At 45.5% G+C, this 19,433-nt stretch overlaps 1 protein-coding gene across 1 annotated transcript in view; it reads left to right on the plus strand.

The window, feature by feature from the left end:
* Positions 1–19,433, plus strand: part of DNAH10 (dynein axonemal heavy chain 10) — a 116,215-nt gene that overhangs the window by 11,519 nt on the left and 85,263 nt on the right. Inside the window, exons 5-11 of the mRNA XM_028480570.2 lie at positions 1,922–2,037; positions 5,567–5,783; positions 7,364–7,521; positions 8,256–8,486; positions 11,799–11,989; positions 13,159–13,357; positions 16,759–16,953. Coding sequence (XP_028336371.1) covers positions 1,922–2,037; positions 5,567–5,783; positions 7,364–7,521; positions 8,256–8,486; positions 11,799–11,989; positions 13,159–13,357; positions 16,759–16,953 — 1,307 coding nt within the window. The remainder of the gene's footprint in view (positions 1–1,921; positions 2,038–5,566; positions 5,784–7,363; positions 7,522–8,255; positions 8,487–11,798; positions 11,990–13,158; positions 13,358–16,758; positions 16,954–19,433) is intronic.

Consider the following 19,433-nt stretch of genomic DNA (forward strand, 5'->3'; position numbering starts at 1 on the left):
CTTCTCATTGCTGTGGCTTCTCTTGTTGCGGAGCACGGGCTCTAGGCGCACGGGGTTCAGTAGTTGTGGCACAGGGGCTTAGCTGCTCCGCGGCATGTGGCATCTTCCCGGATCAGGGATCGAATCTGTGTCTCCTGCATTGGCAGGCGGATTCTTAACCATTGCGCCACCAGGGAAGCCCAATGCTTCCCTTTTTTTTTTTTTTTTTTTTTTTTTTTTTGCAGTACGCGGGCCTCTCACTGTTGCGCTGTTGCGGCCTCTCCCGTTGAGGAGCACGGGCTCCGGACGCGCAGGCTCAGCGGCCATGGCCCACGGGCCCAGCCGCCGCGGCTTGTGGGATCTTCCCGGACCGGGGCACGAACCCGTGTCCCCTGCATCGGCAGGTGGACTCTCAACCACCGCACCACCAGGGAAGCCCACCAATGCTTCCCTTTTAACAGTAATCACAACCCAATACAGTAAGTCCCCTACATACGAATGAGTTCCGTTCTGAGAGCGCGTTCGTAAGTCCGGTTGGTTCGTAAGTCCAACAAAGTTAGCCTAGGTACCCAACTAACACAATTGGCTGTAGAGTACTGCACTGTAATAGGTTTATAATACTTTTCACATAAATAATACATAAACACAAAAAATAAAGAAAGCAGTTTTAATCTGTACCCTTGAAGAGTACAGTAGTCCAGTACAAGAGCTGGCACCCAGGGGCTGGCATCGAGTGAACAGGCAGGAAGAGTTACTGACTGGAGGAGGAGAGGAGGGGCGAGGTGGCAGAGCTGAAGGATCGTCAGCGACGGGGGACGGAGGGCGAGCTGCAGTGTCACTCACGCCTGACGTGGGCGGCACAGGGGCTGGTTCCTTGCTGGAACCAGATGCACGTTCGCACCTTTGAAAGTTCTCCACCTGAAGGTTCGTATGTAGGGGACTTACTGTAACAACAGTAATCAGCTTTGCGCAGGGCGGGAACGGCATTTACCCCGACTTTATTACTGTTTACTCTCATCATATATATTTTTTTGCAGTTATCTTTCACTGATGTCAAGCTTGCTTTCTTTTTTCATACTTAGTTTTTACGTAGTTTCCCTTTAAGTAAATTTATTCCAGTAAAGAAGCATCTGATAGAAAGAAACCTATTAGGCAAAGAATAGTGCACGTCTACACAGATGCAGGGAAAGGCATGTAGACTGAAGCTTGTGAAATAATTGCAGTTGATATGTTTGCTGTGTTTCCCAGTTAGATTGAGAGAAGGGTCCAAGGGACCTTTAAAGTGTCTACCGAGCTGATTGGTGCTGACTGATTTTTTGATCAGGGGGGTGGTGGGGAGACGGGGAGGGAGTGAGTGCACATCAAAGAAAACCTGGCCGAGAGGTAGACTGTTGCCAAACTTGTCTTGTAAAACCCCATGACTTGGGAATTCCCTGGTGGTCCAGTGGTTAGGAGTCGGCGCTCTCACTGCCGGGGCCCGGGTTTGATCCCTGGTCGGGGAACTAAGATCCTGCAAGCTGTGCGGTGTGGCCAAAAAATAAAGAAAAAAACAACAACCCCCCCCCGCCAAGGAGCCCATGACTTGAAAGGTACTTTGGTGATGAACTGGGGAGGCATATGGCTGGGAGTGGGGAGACAGAGCGAGCAAGGAGCCCAGGAAGCGTTTCTAGAAAATCCAGAGTGTTTCTATCCTTGTTCAGCTGTAGACGCTCCAACTAGATCAGCTCATGTGTGTGGCTCTTGGGTGCTGTTTGTGTGAACCTCTGAACCACAGCTCGACCCTCAGCATGTATTTGTTTCTCAGTGAGCGCATATCCTGACCTGTGCCTGGAACATTCCTTTGTAGTTACTGGCGAAGGAGGAGCTGGTTCCCGTACACTTGGAAATGTTAGCTGTGTCCACTTCCCTCCTCATTTCATTCCCCAAATCTGTTCCTGTTTAGAGACCATCTCTGAGGCGACAGACATGAAGGAAGCTGTGGAAATTATGCCCGCAACACTGGAGTATGGAATTATAAATTCACATGTGCTTGGTCTCCTGAAGGATATTATATGTCAGGTAAGTACGGACGGAAAAGAGAATCTCAGCACTGTTTCAGAGTAAGGCCATCTAATTCATTGATTCCACAAAGAGGTGGTCAGCAGCTCTTAGATTCCAGGTGCTGTCATGGGCCCTGAGGACAGAGTAGAGCAGTGAGCAGGGCAGATGACAGCTGTGTGCTATGGGAGGTTATACTGGGGGAAGGACATCAAACACCAACACGTAAACTGGAAAATATCAGGTAGTGACAGGTGGCATTAGGAAAATAAACCCTAGTAATGTGATAGAAATGACCTGTTCATGCGTGTGTGCGTGTGTGCGTGTGTGTGTGTGTGTGTGTGTGTGTGCAGGGGGTGGTGGTAAGGGACGACCTTGCTGGGGAGGTGACATTGGAGCTTTCTTTATAGACAACCAATAAAATTGCCCATAAGCAGCCTTATTCACTAATGATAAGTTATTAGGGATATGTAATAGGGTGGGACTGAGGTGGTCAGGAAAGACCCCTCTGAGGAAGTGGCATTGAATTGAGGGGGGAATGAGGTGAAGGCATCAAACGTGAGGATCTGCAGGAAGAGCATCCTGGGCAGAGAAAACAGCACATGCAAAGGTCCTGAGGCAGGAGCAGACTTAGCTTGCTCCAGTCCCAGAAGGATGCCCAGTGCAGCTGGAGAGTAGTGAGGGAAGTTTGGAAAGGAAGGTAGGTTTGAAGCACGGGAATAAAATGATCTGGTTTGCATTTTTCTTCTGGCCGTTGTGTGAACAACATATGCAGGGGCAAGAGCCTATGGGACCAGCAGACCTAATAGCAAGCCATGGAAACGTCCAAGTGGTGGATGATGGTTGTTTAGGCTCCGGAGTTCAATCAGGGGAGGGAGCGGCAAGCAGACAGCATCAAGAATATGTTGGGCATGGAGCCAACAGGACTTGCTGATGACCTGGATATGGAGGTTTAGGAAAAGAGCATCCAGAATGATTCCTAGGATTTGGGTTTGAACAAGCAGGGAGATTTTGGGGTCATTACTGAGATGGGGGGTTGTGGTGGAGGGATCTGGAGAAAAAACCCAGAACTCTGTTTTGCACATGTTAGGCTTGAGATGCCTCCTAGACATCCAAGTTGAGGTGTGCGTCAGGATGTGTAAGTCTGGAGCTCAGGGGAGAACTCAAGGGGTTCTTCCAGAAACAGTTATTGAGCATTTACTGTATTCTATAGCAGTAATCAACATAGTCAAGGTCTGTGCCTCACAGACCTTACATCCTAGTCAGGAAGATTTATGTTAAACAAGATCAGTGAGAAAATATACAGTGTGTTAGGTAGTGACAGGAGTTCAGGAGAAAGATGAAGCTGGGAAGGGGGTTAGGAAATGTTGGCAGGTGGTAAAAGTAGGGCTTTTGAAATTTTGGGTAGGGTGGCCAGGAAGACCTCAATGTTGTCTTTTGCTGGGACTATTGCAGTTGGCTCCTGATAGATTTCCCAGCTTCTACTTTTGCCCCCACACTATATTCTCCACATGCCAACCAGAGAGATCCTTTACAAAACGGGAGCCACTGACATGGTGTCAAGCCAAGGGACTGGATGAAACAACCAAGGGAGAGAATATAGAAGGAGGAGAATGAGATGAGAGGGAAACTAGGGGGCAGGATGATAGGGGGCCAATTTATTATTTTTGAAAATTGGGCAAATAAAGGGAAGGCTCTAACCATTTATTCGGCCTTCTCTTTATGAACTGGACAATCAAATAGTAGATAAGAGAAGTGTCTCTGTATAAAAGCATTTCAGCTATTAAAAAAAGAAAGTTTAGAATGAGACTATTTCAATAGTGCAGCTCTCAGTGCGTTGAAGGATCTAGGTATTGAACATCAATGGATGCTAAAATCAAAAAAAAGAAAGAAAGGAAGAGAGAGGACTTCCCTGGCGGTCCAGTGGTTAGGACTCTGCACTTCCACTGCAGGGGGCACAGGTTCGATCCCTGGTTGGGGAACTAAGATCCTGCATGCCTCATTGGGTGGCCAAAAACCCCCCCAAAACCAAAAAAACAACCCCCCCAAAAGAGAGAAAAACCAAACATGATTTGTCTCCCGGTAGAAGAAACACCAATAGTCTTGGCAAAGGGATTCTGAGCCAGTCTCTGGACCCAGCTGCCAATTTGCAGGAAAAGACAAGAGGAGCTTGTTGAGTTCCACCATGAGTGTGCGCAGTCAGCAAAATCCAGGCTGGGAGACTCAAAACGTTCTGGGTTCTTCAATAAATTGGAAGTACATGCAGATTAAAAGGATCTTAAAAGACGTATCAAATTTTAAGAAAAACGGGCAAAACTAAAAATCAAAACCCAACCCAATCAACCAACCCACCAAACAAACAAAGAAGCCAACCAACCTGTGGGCATTTGTACATCACTTTCTATGTGAGGGTAAGTTATGTAATTGTATTCAAGTGATTTCATAAATTCATGCTTCTGTCAACTCGATTTCCCAAAGACCGCGTGCTCAGTATCTTCTTTAGTTTAACCTTCACGCAAACTTGGAGCTTGGCTGATGGGTTAACGCACAGTTCTCGCTTCCCTGTGCCATAGTTTCTAACTCAGCTGCCCTGTGGCTGGCGGCAGCTAAAGGAATACAGTATTATCTTCTGGGTAGTCACCTCAGGCTTGGTTCAAACTCTTTACCCTTGGGCCATTCTCAGTCAAATATAATTTCCCTTTCTTTAGATCTGTGCTCTGGGCTCGAGTAGTTCACTTTGTCACTGTATTGTTACTTTCTATTATAGCGTTTTCAAAGCCAGAGGCAACTTAAGTGCATGAATTATTGAACATGACGTGTGATTTGCTTCTTTTTAAAAAAATTTTTATTAGAGTATAGTTGATTTATAATGTTGCGTTAGTCTGCTGTACAGCAAAGTGACTCTATTATACATATACGTGTATCCATTCTTTTAGATTCTTTTCTCATATAGGTCATTACAGAGTATTGAGAAGAGTTCCCTGTGCTTTACAGTAGGTCCTTATCTCTTTTTTATAGAGCAGTGTGTATGTGTCAATCCCAGTCTCCCAATTTATCCCTCCTCCCTCTACTTTCTCCCCTGGTAATAAGTTTGTTCTCTACATCGGTGACTCTACTTCTGTTTTGTTTTTTTTTTTTTTTTTTTTTTGTGGTACGCGGGCCTCCCTCTGCTGCGGCCTGTCCCGTTGCGGAGCACAGGCTCCGGACGCGCAGGCTCAGCGGCCATGGCTCACGGGCCCAGCCGCTCCGCGGCACGTGGCATCTTCCCGGACCGGGGCACGAACCCGCGTCCCCTGCATCGGCAGGCGGACGCGCAACCACTGCGCCACCAGGGAAGCCCTCTACTTCTGTTTTGTAAATAAGTTCACTTGTACTCAGCCATAAAAAAAGAACGAAATAATGCCATTTACAGCAACATGGATGGACCGAGGAATTGTCATACTGAGTGAACTAAGTCAGACAGAGGAAGACAAATACCATATGATATCGCTTATATGTGGAATCTAAAAAAATGATACAAATGATTTGATTCTTAAACTTGGCTTTTCAGGTTTTCTTGCCAGCCTTGTCCTTCAGTCAGCACAAGGATGCGAGCCTGGGATTCACATCTGGAGAAGTCTCGGACTCTTTTGAGTACGACATAGACCTACCTAGCATGCCCGGGGAAGCAGTAAAATATCACAGCATTCAATTAATACGGGATGAATTTTTAATGAACATCCAGAAATTTGCAAGTAATATTCGAAGAACAATGCAGCAACTTGAAAGTAAGCCTTTATTTTTCTCCTCCTTAGTTAAGCAGGATGCGTTTACTTTAAGAAGAATTTAAGAGTTCAGGAGGTTTTTTAAATTGTTTTAATTTATAATTGTTCTTGTGTACCTGCTCGTGATATGAAAGACACCAAGCTGGACATTGTAAGAAACACAAGGAAGAATGAAGAATGATGAATCCTTGTCCTCAAGGATCTTATAATCTGGTGCCCAAAGAACTATGGCAGAATAAGGAGCTTGAGAGAGATATTAGGGTCTTTAGGGCTTGGAAGAGTGAGATCATATTGGAGAAGTGGTGGGGGAATCAAAGAGGACTTCCTGAAGGAGGCAGCGTTTGACTTCATCTGAAAGGATGAGCAAGGCATTGGTAGGTGGAGTTGGGGAGCAAGGGCATTTCGGGCAGGGAGAATGATGGACCTTTGGTGGTTCTTTTTCCATTCATTTTGCTAAGTACTCTATGAGATTCCGTTTGCTAAGCATTCTGTATTTTCAGTCTGAAGACCTAGCCTTTCAGTATGAAAAATTCTCTTGATAATTTCCTCCACTATTTGTCTGTGTTTTCTGTTGTTAATATTCCTGTTGGATATGCGCTGTTGATTCTGTTTCCTATCTTTTCACTTGCATTTTCCATCTCTTTGTCTGTGTATTCTACTTTCCTGAAGAGTTCCTCAACTTTTACCTTCACAACTTTTGATTAGACTTTTCACATCAGCTATCATCTTTTTAATTTTTAAGACCTCTTATTCTGTGATTGTACCTTTTCCATAGCGTTCTGTTCTTGTTTGCTGGATGCCATGTTGTCTCAAATCTCTGGGACTGATAGTTGGGATTAAAACATTTTTTTTGCCTGTTCTTTACATTCTCTCAATTTCCTCTGAATTCATTGTTTCTGATTTATTCTTGGACTGTCTGTTTCATGCTGGAGGCTTTCTCGAATATCTGTTGAGCTCTGGTTGTTTGTTCAATTTTTAATTTAATTTAATTTAATTTTATTTGGCTGCATTGGGTCTTAGTTGCAACATGCGGGATCTCCATCGCGGCACATGGGATCTTTCGTTGTGGCGTGTGGGCTCTCTAGTTGTGGTACGCAGGCTCCAGAGCATGCAGGTTCAGTAGTTGGGGCATGTGGGCTCTCTAGTTGTGGCGCACGGGCAGTATAGCGCGCAGGCTCAGTAGTTGCGGCGCGTGGGCTTAGTTGCCCCGTGGCATGTGGGATCTTAGTTCCCCGACCAGGGATCAAACCTGCGTCGGAAGATGGATTCTTACCCACTGGACCACCAGGGAAGTCCCTGTTTGTTCAATTTTTAAATTGACATCACTTAGGTTGTAAACTCAGGACCATCTTAAATAGCTAAATCATTTTGATCGAGCTTAACACTGGAGTAATGATCTAATTATCTAAAGTGTTTTAGTTACATTCTAATGAAATAGAATGAGATATAGAAATATTAGGACAGGGAAGTACCAGGCCATATACTGATGTCTGGAGAGAAGAGCCAGCTGATTAACTGGAACCTCATTGTCTGTAATCATTTTCCCCAGACTAGTGGCTGACTGACCATTTTTATTCTACTAGGTGAGATCAAGTTAGAAATGCCAAGCATCAGTGTAGAGGGAGAGGTGTCTGACCTGGCAGCTGACCCAGAAACCGTGGAAATTTTGGAGCAGTGCGTGATAAACTGGTTGAATCAGATATCAGTAGCTCTTGAGGACCAGATAAAAAAGACGCCTCAGGTAATATGTGCGATGCTTTTGAAGACCCCTGATCCGGTTCATGCTTGCCGTCCCGAGAACGAGCCAGGAGTCTGGGGATCTGAGTGATCTAGCCTCTTTTCTTACTGTTTTGTGACCTCCTTAAAAATATCAAAGTAAACATACCCAAGATGTCATTCTTGGGCTTTCTAGGTTAGTGTGCTAATAGATGACTCTCTGTTATTGATAAAGATAATACTGTGTATGGGTCAGGATGTTTGGGCTAAAAAAAAAAAAAAAAAAAAAAAAAAAAACCAACCAGGAAACCCAACTCAGCTGGCTTAAATAAGAAAGAGGATTTGTTGGCTCACATAACTGAAAAGTCTAGAGGCAGTGGTGGATTCAGGTATGGTTTGATCAAGACTCTGGCACTCTAGCTGTGTTGCTCTGTTAATTTCTTGGTTCCAAACTCCTCTCTGAGGGGGCTTCCTCCTCAGGCTGGTTTCCTTCATGGTGGCAACTGGTAATAGTTTCTGACCCCACATCCACATACCACCTTGTCCAGAGAAAGATGGAGTGTCTACCATTCCGACTGGAGTCCTGAGATTTACTCTGATTGGATCATCCTAGGTCAGGTGCCCACCCCCGAAGCCCTTGTATGGATTAGCCCCTAACTAGAGCGTTTGGGAAGAGAGGCATGGATGCTGGAGGAACAACCACAAGTGTGGACTCCCCACTAATGATGATGCTGTTTGTGTGCTCCTGTCATCTCTCAGGGTAATGGTCCTCTGGCCGAAATTGAATTCTGGCGAGAAAGAAATGCCACTCTAAGTGCACTCCATGAACAAACAAAGCTTCCAGTAGTCAGAAAAGTCTTGGATGTGATCAAGGAATCAGATTCTATGCTTGTGGTCAACCTGCAGCCTGTCTTAACTGAATTGTTCAAGTTCCACATGGAGGCCTCAGACAATGTGCGGTTTCTTTCCACAGTGGAACGTCATTTCAAAGTATGCCGGGTGCACTGCACTTTGGAAAGTCAGCTCTGTAAACTAGATTTCACACGGATTTAACTTCCTTTTGTTTGTTCAGCATTAAAAAAATTGTAGTAAAATATATATAACGTGATATTTACTATTCAACCACTTGTAAGAGTTCAGTAGCATTAAGTGCATACCCATTGCTGGATACCCCTCATCACTATCTATGTGCAGCACTTTTTCACCATCCCCAACGTAAACTCAGCATCCCTTTAAACAACTCCGACTTCCTCCAGCCCTTGGTCACCGCTTTTCTAATTTCTGTCTCTCTGAATTTGCCTATTCTAGGTATTTCATAGAAATGGAATCATACCATCTTTGCCCTTCTGTGTCTGGTTTATTTCACTCAGCATAATGTTTTCAAGATTCATCCATGCTGTAGTTATATGTCAGAATCTCATTGCTTTTTAGGGCTCAGTAACATTCCATTGTATGTGTACACCACATTTTGTTTGTCCATTCTTCTGTTGATGGACATTTGGGTTATTTCCACCTTTTGGCTATTGTGAATAATGCTGCTATGAATATGGGTATACAGATATTTGTTTGAGTCTGTGCTTTCAGTTCGTTTGGGCATATACCCAAGAGTAGAATTGCTGGGACATCTGGTAATTCTATGTTTAACTGTCGGATAATTCTGTGTTTAACCGTCTATGAAGATTCTATGCTTAACTCTTTTCCTCAGTGACTGCACCATTTTACATTCCCACCAGCAGTGCACAAGTGTAATTTCCTTTTTCGGGATTCCCCTCCCCTCTAATTTATCATGCACAGTACCACATTCCAAGGCCAGGAGTCGTTACTCTTGTCCCAATAATGAGACTAGTAAAAGTCCTGTTTGTGTTGCTGAGGGGTTAATATGTGTGTGGTGAAGTGCTGTAGAGGTATAGGCCCAGGTCCCGAATATCCCACATCTGCATACTTGACCCCTCTGAGCCTGCTTCTTTCTCTGGACAACTGGGATCTTGAGAGAACCTACCTCAGATGGTTGCTGGAAGGTTCAAATGAACTTATGACTGCAAAGCACTTAGCACGTCAAGAGTAGTATCGGGGAAGCAACTGTCCAACAACTGTGTGAGTGGTCCACGGATAAGGATCTATAATGTCCTGTATAAGTGGTACAACAAGTGATCAAATCTGAGGGCTTGAGGTCCAAGTGGAATCTGCCATGGAGTTGATGTTAGTGGCAACATCATTTCCTTCTCTGAGATTTATTTATTGTCTCTGCAAAATGAGTGGCTTGCCAAGATCAGTGAGAGTCAAGCTTACATCACTCATGCATCACTTCTGTAATTTTTGCCATCCCTTTGTGCATCTGAAACTTACTTTTCTGTAAGTTGACTTTTAAAAAATATGTATTTTATTTATTTACTTATTTTGGCTGTGCCAGGTCTTAGTTGTGGCATGAGAACTCTTAGTTGTGGCATGCATGTGGGATCTAGTTCCCCGACCAGGGATCGAACCCGGGCCCCCTGCATTGGGAGCATGGACTCTTACCTACTGGACCACCAGGGAAGTCCCTCTTTAAGTTGACTTTAAATTTGTACGTGTGTGTGTGTGTAATTTAGCCTCAAACAATCATACCTGTGCAGTCATGGGTTTGATATACAAGTCGTTTCTAATACGCAGTAAAATAAGTATATATATATATATATATATATATATATATATATATAAATTTTTTTCTTGTGTAATTTGACTTTTGATATGGTTTGTGGTATTTTAAAAATTTTTAAAAAAAATTAATTCTTTTATTTTGGGCTGCATTGGGTCTTCTCTAGTTGCGGTGAGTGGGGGCTACTCTTTGCTGCAGTGCACAGGCCCCTCATTACGGTGGCTTCTCTTGTTGCGGAGCACGAGCTCTAGGCGTGCGGGCTTCAGTAGTTGTGGCACGCGGGCTCAGTAGTTGTGGCTCGCGGGCTCTAGAGCGCAGGCTCAGTAGTTGTGGCGCACAGGCCCAGTTGCTCCGAGGCATGTGGGATCTTCCTGGACCAGGTATTGAACCCGTGTCCCCTGCATTGGCAGGCGGGTTCCTAACCACTGCGCCACCAGGGAAGTCCCTATATTTTTTAAAAGTTTTGAGTGCTGTCAAAATCATCTCCCTTCCTGCTGGGGGACACATACCCTGGAAAACACTGGCACCGCTAGGTCACCTCTAGAATGCCAGCTTTGATTCATTCAGTGGCACTCTTGCCACTAAATATAGTATAATTATATATGTATATAATATGTATATACACACCATACTTCATACACACGTCTGCAAATTGCTTTATTAACTTTAATTGTAAATCTTATCTTTCTATGTCAGTGCCTACAGACCTATTTCAAACTTCTTTTGTTTGCTAAACATTTTCTCCCATAATGAGGACTTTTTTAAAATTAAGAAGAATGTCCTACACTGTTGGTGGAAATGTAAGTTGGTGCAGCCACTGTGGAAAACAGTATGGAGGTTCCTCAGAAAACTAAAAATAAAGCTACCATGTGATCCAGCAGTCCCACTCCTGGGCATATATCCAGACAAAACTATAATTCAAAAAGATACATGCACCCCTGTGTTCATAGCAGCACTATTCACAACAGCCAAGACACGGAAACAACCAAAGTGTCCATCGACAGATGAATGGCTAAAGAAGATGGGGTACATATACACAATGGAGTCCTACTCAGCCATAAAAAGGAATGAAATAATGCCGTTTGCAGCCACATGGATGCAACGAGAGATTATCATACTAAGTGAAGTAAATCAGAAAGAGAAAGACAAATGCTACATGATATCACTTATATGTGGAATCTAAAGTATGACACAAATGAACTTATCTATGAAACAGAAACAAAATCAGGGACATAGAGAACAGACTGGTGGTTGCCAAGGGGGAGAGGGTAAGAGTGGGAGTTTGGGATTAGCAGATGCAAACTGTGTATATACAGAATGGATAAACAGCAAGGTCCTACTGTATAGCACAGGGAAAGATATTCAATATCCTGTGATATTGAATCACAGGGTAAACCAGAATGGAAAAGAGTGTGAAAAAGGATGCAAAAAAATTTTTTTAAGTTGAGAGACCTTAAACAGAAGCCCATTTTTTCCTGAAAGTACTAAAATCCAGAAATGCACTTACATTTAATTAAAATACCTTTTAAATACAAAAATAAACAGAAAAAAAAGAAAGAAAAAAGAAGAGGGAAATTTCCTGCACACTTCTTGCTTTCTTACACTGTTGGCCCCAAGGCGAAGGTGTCTTGCTTTGCTCTCTCTTTTACATGTGCCTCTCCGGTTAGAACGTAACGCATGGATCTAGCTTTCACGTTGTCTTGGAAACAATCCCCTCCATGATGAGTGCCCTGAGGATGGTGTGGATCATCTCCCGACACTACAATAAAGACGAGAGGATGATTCCGCTCATGGAGCGTGTTGCCTGGGAAATTGCGGAGAGAGTCTGCAAAGTGGTGAATCTTCGGACTTTGTTCAGGTAAGAAGTAAAGGCACTGTGTTTCTCTTAAGATCTTAAACAGCTTTATCGAAACATAATTCACACACCATACAAGTCACCTGTTTAAAAAGTACAATTTAATGCTTTTAGTGTGTTCACAGAGATGTGCATCCCATAGCCATAAATGAGTTTAGAATATTTTCTTCATCCCAGAAAGAAATCTTGTTCCCTTTAGCTTCACTCCCACCCTCCCCACCGCCCAGCCCTGGGCGACCACCCTCCCCACCGCCCAGCCCTGGGCGACCACTGATCTGCTCTCTGTCTCTGTGGATTCGCCTCTTCTGAACATTCATGCCTATGGAACCATACAACATGTGGTCTTTTATGACTGGCTCCTCCCCCTCAGCATCATGTTTTCAAGGGTCACTCATGGTGTAGTTCGCATCGGTGTTTCATTCCTTTTTATGGCCAAATAATACTCCACGGCGTGGATTACTCAGGACCGTCTTCCTTGGTTATCCTCGGAGAGACCGAGGCGGATGGTCCAAGGGAACCTCACTCCTGGACCCCAGACCCCCTCAGGTGGAGGAACAGCCTCTGAGGATCAAATGTGGAAGGAGACACAGATCATTTTTTCACTTTCTTTTTTTTTTCTGGCTGGGCTGCTTGACATGCAGGATCTTAGTTCCTCAATCAGCGAACGAAACCGTGCCCCCTACAGTGGAAGCATGGAGTCCTAACCACTGGACCGCCAGGGAATTCCCTTTTTTTTTTTTTTTTTTTTTTTTTTTAACTTTCTTAAAAAACAATCTGTATAAGTGAAATAGGTACCAAAATCTCAGCATTATCATTTTACTCTGCTGTTGCTTCCGGCTTAGGACCCAAGGCCACCTGCTCCCCTTCCGGCTCAAACAGAAAGCTTACCAGGCTTTGTACACTGCAGGTTGGGGCAGCTGCATCAAAGGTCAGCCTGGGCCGCGGCTTGGAATCCTGCCCGCAACCCCACCAATCGCATCCCTGCCGGTTTCATCAGAACAGCAGCTCACCCGGGAAGGTTTCTGCAGTGAGACCATGACATCAGAGGGGCTCCGCTCCTTGCTGAGAATTGTCCCCTTAGAAGCCTGCTTCCCCCGGGGAGCGGGGAGCGTGGCTCAGGTCCCCTACGGCTCAGAACCTCCTGCCCATCACAGCATCTCTTTGCTTCGCAGAGAAAACCGAGCGAGTGCGCGACACAAAACCTTGGAGGCCAGGAACACCCTCAACATGTGGAAAAAGGCCTATTTCGACATCCGGGCCAAGATCGAGGCTTCAGGGAGAGAAGCTCGGTGGGAGTTTGATCGGAAACGGCTGTTCGAGAGAACAGATTACATGGCCACCATCTGCCAGGATCTCTACGACGTCCTGCAGGTGGGGGTGGGGGGCTTGGGGGCGTTCTCTTCAATGCATGCAAAGGTGGTTAGAGCTGAGATTTGCCCGATGGAAGGCAGCTTGGCTTTTTGACAGTGGGCCTCTCCGTGTCAGGTGGGAGGCAGAGAGGGTCTGGCCGGGAGAAAAGCCTGCAGAGCAGACAGAATGTACCGGAATGTCCCAGAGCACACCTGACCTTTGCAGCTCTCCCTTGAGTTTTGTGACAGCCCTCCTTCTCCCCCTGCTTTTGGTATCCTTTTCTTTTCTTTTCTTTTCTTTTTTGGCTGCACTGCGAGGCTTGTGGGATCTTAGTTGCCCGACAAGGGATTGAACCCTGGACCCACAGCAGTGCAAGTGCCAAGTCCTAACCACTGGACTGCCAGAGAAGTCCCTTGGTTTTCTTTATCTTTTAACTGAAAAAAAAATTGAAATATAGTTGATGTACAACGTTGTATAAATTACAGGTGTACAGTATAGTGAGTCACAGTTTTTAAAGGTTATACTCCATTTATAATTATGAAACATTGGCTATATTCCCCATGTTGTACAATATATCCTTGTAGCTTATTTTGAACCTAACAGTGTGTACCTCTTACTCCCCGCCTCTATATTGCCCCTTCCCACCTCTAGTAACAGCTAGTTTGTTCTCTGTGAGTCTGTTTCTTTTTTGTTATGTAGTCACTAGTTTGTTGTATTTTTTAGGGTCCACATGTAAATGATTATCATGTAGTATTTGTCTTTCTCTGCCTGATTTCATTTAGCAGAATACCCTCCAAGCCCATCCATGTGGCTGCAAATGGCAAAATTTCATTCTTTTTTAGGGCTGAGTAGTATTCCGTTGTGTGTATATGTGTATATATATATATATATATATATATACTACATCTTCTTTATCCATTCCTCTGTCGATGGACATTTAGGTTGCTTCCATGTCTTGGTTTTCTTTTGACTCTGGCCACGCCTTCTCAGTGTCTTTTGCAAAGTCTTCCCCCTCTGTCTTTCCATTAAACGTTGGAATTCCTCAAAGGCGGTCTGAGACCTTCTCTCCCCTGAAGCCACGTCATTCCTGCCATTGCCACAGTGGCTACCCGTCTGTCTGCCAGTGCTTCCTGTTTATCTGATCCCACTGTCTTTTGAATGAATGTACGCAAGGCTTAGTGGCTGATGGGTTGAATTAGCCAGCCCTTGTCTCATGAAGGTCCGTCCATTCATTTATTCTCTAAATATTTATCAAGCACTCACAACGTGCCAGGCACTTGTCCTTGCTGCTAGAGAAATGATGATGAGCAAAGACCGGGGCCGGCTGTGTGACTGCAGTGCCCAGTGCAAGCAGAAATGTTGACTCCTTATTCAATAAGTAGGAAAAAAAATGCTGTTACAAGTCTTAAAATATAAAACCTTTTCCTTCGGACATGTCTTGCCTTGGCATGGCCTTGTTTGCTGGTTTGTTACGACTGTAGCAAAGTAAAGAAAAGAAAGTAAAAGAAAATTAAACATTTAAATTATTTGCATGAATTTTATGGTTCTTCTTTATATTGTGCAGTGTCAGCTTAACATGCAAAGAGAAGGGCATTTTTTTTTTTTTTTTTTTTTTTTTTTGCATTGCGCGGGCCTCTCACTGCTGTGGCCTCTCCCGTTGCGGAGCACAGGCTCAGCGGCTGTGGCTCACGGGCCCATCCGCTCCGCGGCATGTGGGATCTTCCCGGACCGGGGCACGAACCCGTGTCCCCTGCATCGGCAGGCGGACTCTCAACCACTGCGCCACCAGGGAAGCCCGAGAAGGGCATTTGTCTGGTGTGTGGAATCACTGAAATGATACAGGTTGTATTTTGCAGCTCTTTCTTTTTTTAAAATAAATTTATTTATTTATTTCTGTTTGGCCGCGTTGGGTCTCCGTTGCTGCGCATGGGCTTTCTCTAGTTGTGGCGAGCAGGGGATACTCTTTGTTGTGGTGCGCGGGCTTCTCATTGCGGTGGCTTCTCTTGTTGCGGAGCACGGGCTCCAGGCATGTGGGCTTCAGTAGTTGTGGCTCGAGGGCTCTAGAGTGCAGGCTCAGTAGTTGTGGCGCACGGGCTTAGTTGCTCCGCGGCATGTGGGATCTTCTCGGACCAGGGCTCGAACCCATTGGCAGGCGGATTCTTAACCACTGCGCCACCAGGGATGTCCCTATCTCGCAGCTCTTAAGTGCAGATGTAAACGCTTCACATGACTAACTCGGCTGGTTTCATTTCACTTCTTGATGTGTGCAGTTCCACCAGCGTTCTCTGCTTCAGCTCACTGATGGGGAAGGAAGGCTGAGAGGAAAAGGAGTTGTGGGTTTTCCTATCTCCATCATTCCTTCTGTGTCGTCATTTTCAGCGTGATTAGTTGGCCGATGCGGTGAAGTACAGGGGTGAGAAGCAATATGGTAGGTAGGGTTCCTTGGTCGGGTATGTTTCTTAGGCTTTTTTTTCTGCGTTGGAAGCGAGCTCTGTTTTGAAAGGAGAAGGTGACCTCTCTGAGCTGTTGGTGTCCCCCTTTACTCACCGTAGCTGCCACACGCTGACCGATACTGGCTCTGAGTCTCCCTGAACTCTCGTGCATCGTGGCTCCGCCAGGATTCTCTGCTCATGGGACCTCACACACTGCGTGTCAGTGGGGTGTTGGGAACAGCACACACGCAGATTTCGCTTATCGCCTCTGCTCACACGTGTGCCCGATTGTCCCCCGAGACTTCATTTACAAAACACAAGTTCAGAGATAAAATGATTGTGAATTTCAAGATGGTACTAGCAGAGCCTTAAACCCAGCACGGGACCCCCTGTGCGCCTGCCCGGGTCCCACACCTATGAAGCCAGCCCCGTCTGTACGTAGTCTGTGGCTCATGGAGCTTACAGTCCAGTAGAAGAGAAACATGGTAGACAATAATCGCACAGATGCATAGCTACAGCTGAGGTGAGTGCTAGGAAAGAAGAGTAGAGGGGGCTGTGGAAGTGCGCACAGGGGCCTGGCCTGTTCTAAAGGGTCGGAATTGATGAAGGCATATTTAACAATGAGTAGTAGGTACCTGGCATTTCACACTGCAGGTGCAAAGGCCCTGAGACAGAAAGGAACGTGGGACTGAAAGAGGCCCGGGGTGGCTGCGAGGCGGCAGGGGGAGAGCAGTATGGGAGGACATGGAAGCAGTAGGTAGGGGCCTGAGCATGCAGACTTTGTAAGCTGTGTCAGGGCATCTGGAACTGGTCCTTTGTGCAATGGGCATAGTACCAAAGGGATTAGGCTTTGGTACTCCAAAAGGAGGAGGCTACCTGTGTGACCAGATTCTTGCCCTCAGGTAAACCTAGATATGCAACCCGCTGGTCATTAGAGCAAGCATGAGAAAACCAAGTGGTGACCTCCTCATGTTTTCTTTGATCGGGCAGGTCATGGAGGAATTCTACAACATATTTGGTTCAGAGCTAAAAGCAGTGACTGGGGATCCCAAGCGCATCGACGATGTGCTGTCCAGGGTGGACAGCCTGGTCACCCCCTTGGAAAGCCTGACCTTTGACCCCTTCAGCATCAAGTGCTCCCAGTACTGGAAATACGTGATGGACGACTTCAAGATCGAAGTCCTGGCAAGTAACACATCCTTCGATTTGATTTTGGAAGTGGATACCATGTTTTCTCCATGTTAAATCTGTTGGGTTATTTAGTTATGTTTAGGGTTTGGGGTTTTTTTTTTTAAATCATAAAAAGGGATACCTGCTTTTTGGTGAAAAATGGAAACAATGCAGAAGAGCATAAGGTAAAAACGAACATTTCTCAGTGTCCTCTGTCCCCACCCCTGCTCCCCAGGTGGAATAAGTTTGAAGCGAGCTAGACCCCCTAGAATGGCTACCAAGGTGGGTTGGGTGTATAACTGGAGAGGATGTAGAGCGGCCGGGGTGAAGAATGGGACTTAATTTAGTAAGCAGTAGGGAGCCATTGAAGGTTGTTTACCAAGGCAGTGATGTCATCAGACTTATACCGAAGAGGGTTTTTCTGGCTGCAGCGTAGGTGGATCTGAGCTAGGGAAGGAGAGGAGGTGGGGAGGTGGTATAAGAGCTTGTGGCCCTAGATGTGGGCGAGTCAGGGCCGGTCAGAGAGAATACGACCTCACTGCATACGGCACGGACAGGATGGCTCACCACGCTCACCTTTTCAGCCTCATGTGCGGAGCACCATCAGTAACATCCCCATTTTATGTTTTAAGTAAGTGTTTTGATAACCCCAGAGCATCTTTCATATTGTAACTGAAAGTGGGATCCCCTGCTCACTGCTCAAAAGCCAATAAAGAGGCAAGGTTGGTGGAAAGGGAAGTTTGCTTTATTTTGGCTGCCGGCAACCAGGGGTGGGGGCGGACTCCTGTCCAAAGGCCGACTCCCCCCGACTGAGGGTCAGTGGACAAGAGCTTTTATAGACGGAGGAGGGGGCTACGTGCAGAAACAGCACAGTCAGCCCTGACAGGCAGCTTTTTTATTTTTTTAATTTTTATTTTTAAATTTATTTTTATTTTATTTTATTTTATTTTTGAGTCTTCATTGCTGTGCGCGGGCTTTCTCTAGTTGCAGTGAGTGGGAGCTCCTCTTCATTGTGGTGCGCAGGCTTCTCACTGCAGTGGCTTCTCTTGTTGCGGAGCACAGGCTCAAGTGCATGGGCTTCAGTAGTTGTGGCACACGGGCTTGGTTGCTCCTCAGCATGTGGGATCTTCCCGGGCCAGGGATCAAACCCATGTCCCCTGCATTGGCAGGTGGATTCTTAACCACTGAGCCACTAGGGAAGTCCCACCATACAACTTTTCTTGTCCAACCCTTCATTTTTCCTGGAGTTAATCATTGCTTTTATTTGCATTTGCTTGGTTGGTTACATATACACTTAATTTTTCCAACTGCCCTAACATCTTTTTCACACACCTATCAATAGTGGCTTCCATCTGCCGAGACATATCAGTGCTATTATTTTTCCAGAGACCTTTCTTCCAGAGCTTGCTGTCTTTCTGCTCCAGTCTAGATTGTTTGCTCCTCAGACCTGTTGTGAAGCAGTTGCCCTAGGACTTCCTATCTTCTCTCATCTTTGTTGGATCCTACTTTCTAGAGTTCACAGCTTCCCCTTTCCTTGTTTGCTCCTTTGTTTTGCTGGAGCACATTTTTTAGTAGCTTCCTGGGAAAGGTTTCATGGGACATGCATTTTTTTTGAGTCTTGCATGTGTGAATTCTGAAATAGTAGGTATAGAGTTCAAGGTAGAAAATAACTTTTCTTCAGAAATTTGAAGATGTTCTTTATTGGTTTCTAGTTTCCAGTGTTATTAGAAGTCTGATGTCACTCTGATTTAATTTTTCTAGAATTAACCTTCCACTCTGCATAGGGTGGGCTGGGGATGGAGATACAGAGTATGTGTACTGAGTGGCCTGGCTGTGTGGGGTGGAGAAGGGATCCTCTGTTTGCCCCTCCCCTTTCTGGTGCCTGGTGCCCTCGAATGCTCAGCCTCCCAGAGGTTTCCAATGGACAAACAGGTGCCCCCCGCCTCCCCGACCCATTGCCAGTGTTAGGTAGTAATTCTCTGCCTTCTGTAAAGTTCGTTACTCTCCTTCCAAAAATTCCTGAACTATCTCCTCTCCCGTTTCTTTGTCTATATGAGTTAATACTTTAAAGATTTTCTTTTCTATCATTTTGAACTAGTGGAGGAGAGCAGAAGACCAATGCAGCCGGTCTGCCATTTTTTTCTTTTAATATTTATTTATTTAGGTTACACTGGGTCTTAGTTGTGGCATGGGGGATCTTCACTGCGGCATGCGGACTTCTTAGTTGCGGCATGCATGCTTCTTAGTTGTGGCATATGAACCCTTAGTTGCGGCATGCAAACTCCTGGCTGTGGCATGCATGTGGGATCCAGTTCCCCGACCAGGGATTGAACCTGGGCCCCCTGCATTGGGAGCACGGAGTCTCACGCACTGGACCACCAGGGAGGTCCCCAGTCTACCATTTTTAACTGGATCTCAGCTTCCACCAAAGCACAATGGAAATCCTTCTCAAGGCACTGATTTGGTTTTTTTGCTCCTTTCTTGCCATTTGTTAT

The sequence above is a fragment of the Physeter macrocephalus genome, chromosome 19, assembly GCF_002837175.3.
Source record: "Physeter macrocephalus isolate SW-GA chromosome 19, ASM283717v5, whole genome shotgun sequence".
NCBI classification, from domain to species: domain Eukaryota; kingdom Metazoa; phylum Chordata; class Mammalia; order Artiodactyla; family Physeteridae; genus Physeter; species Physeter macrocephalus.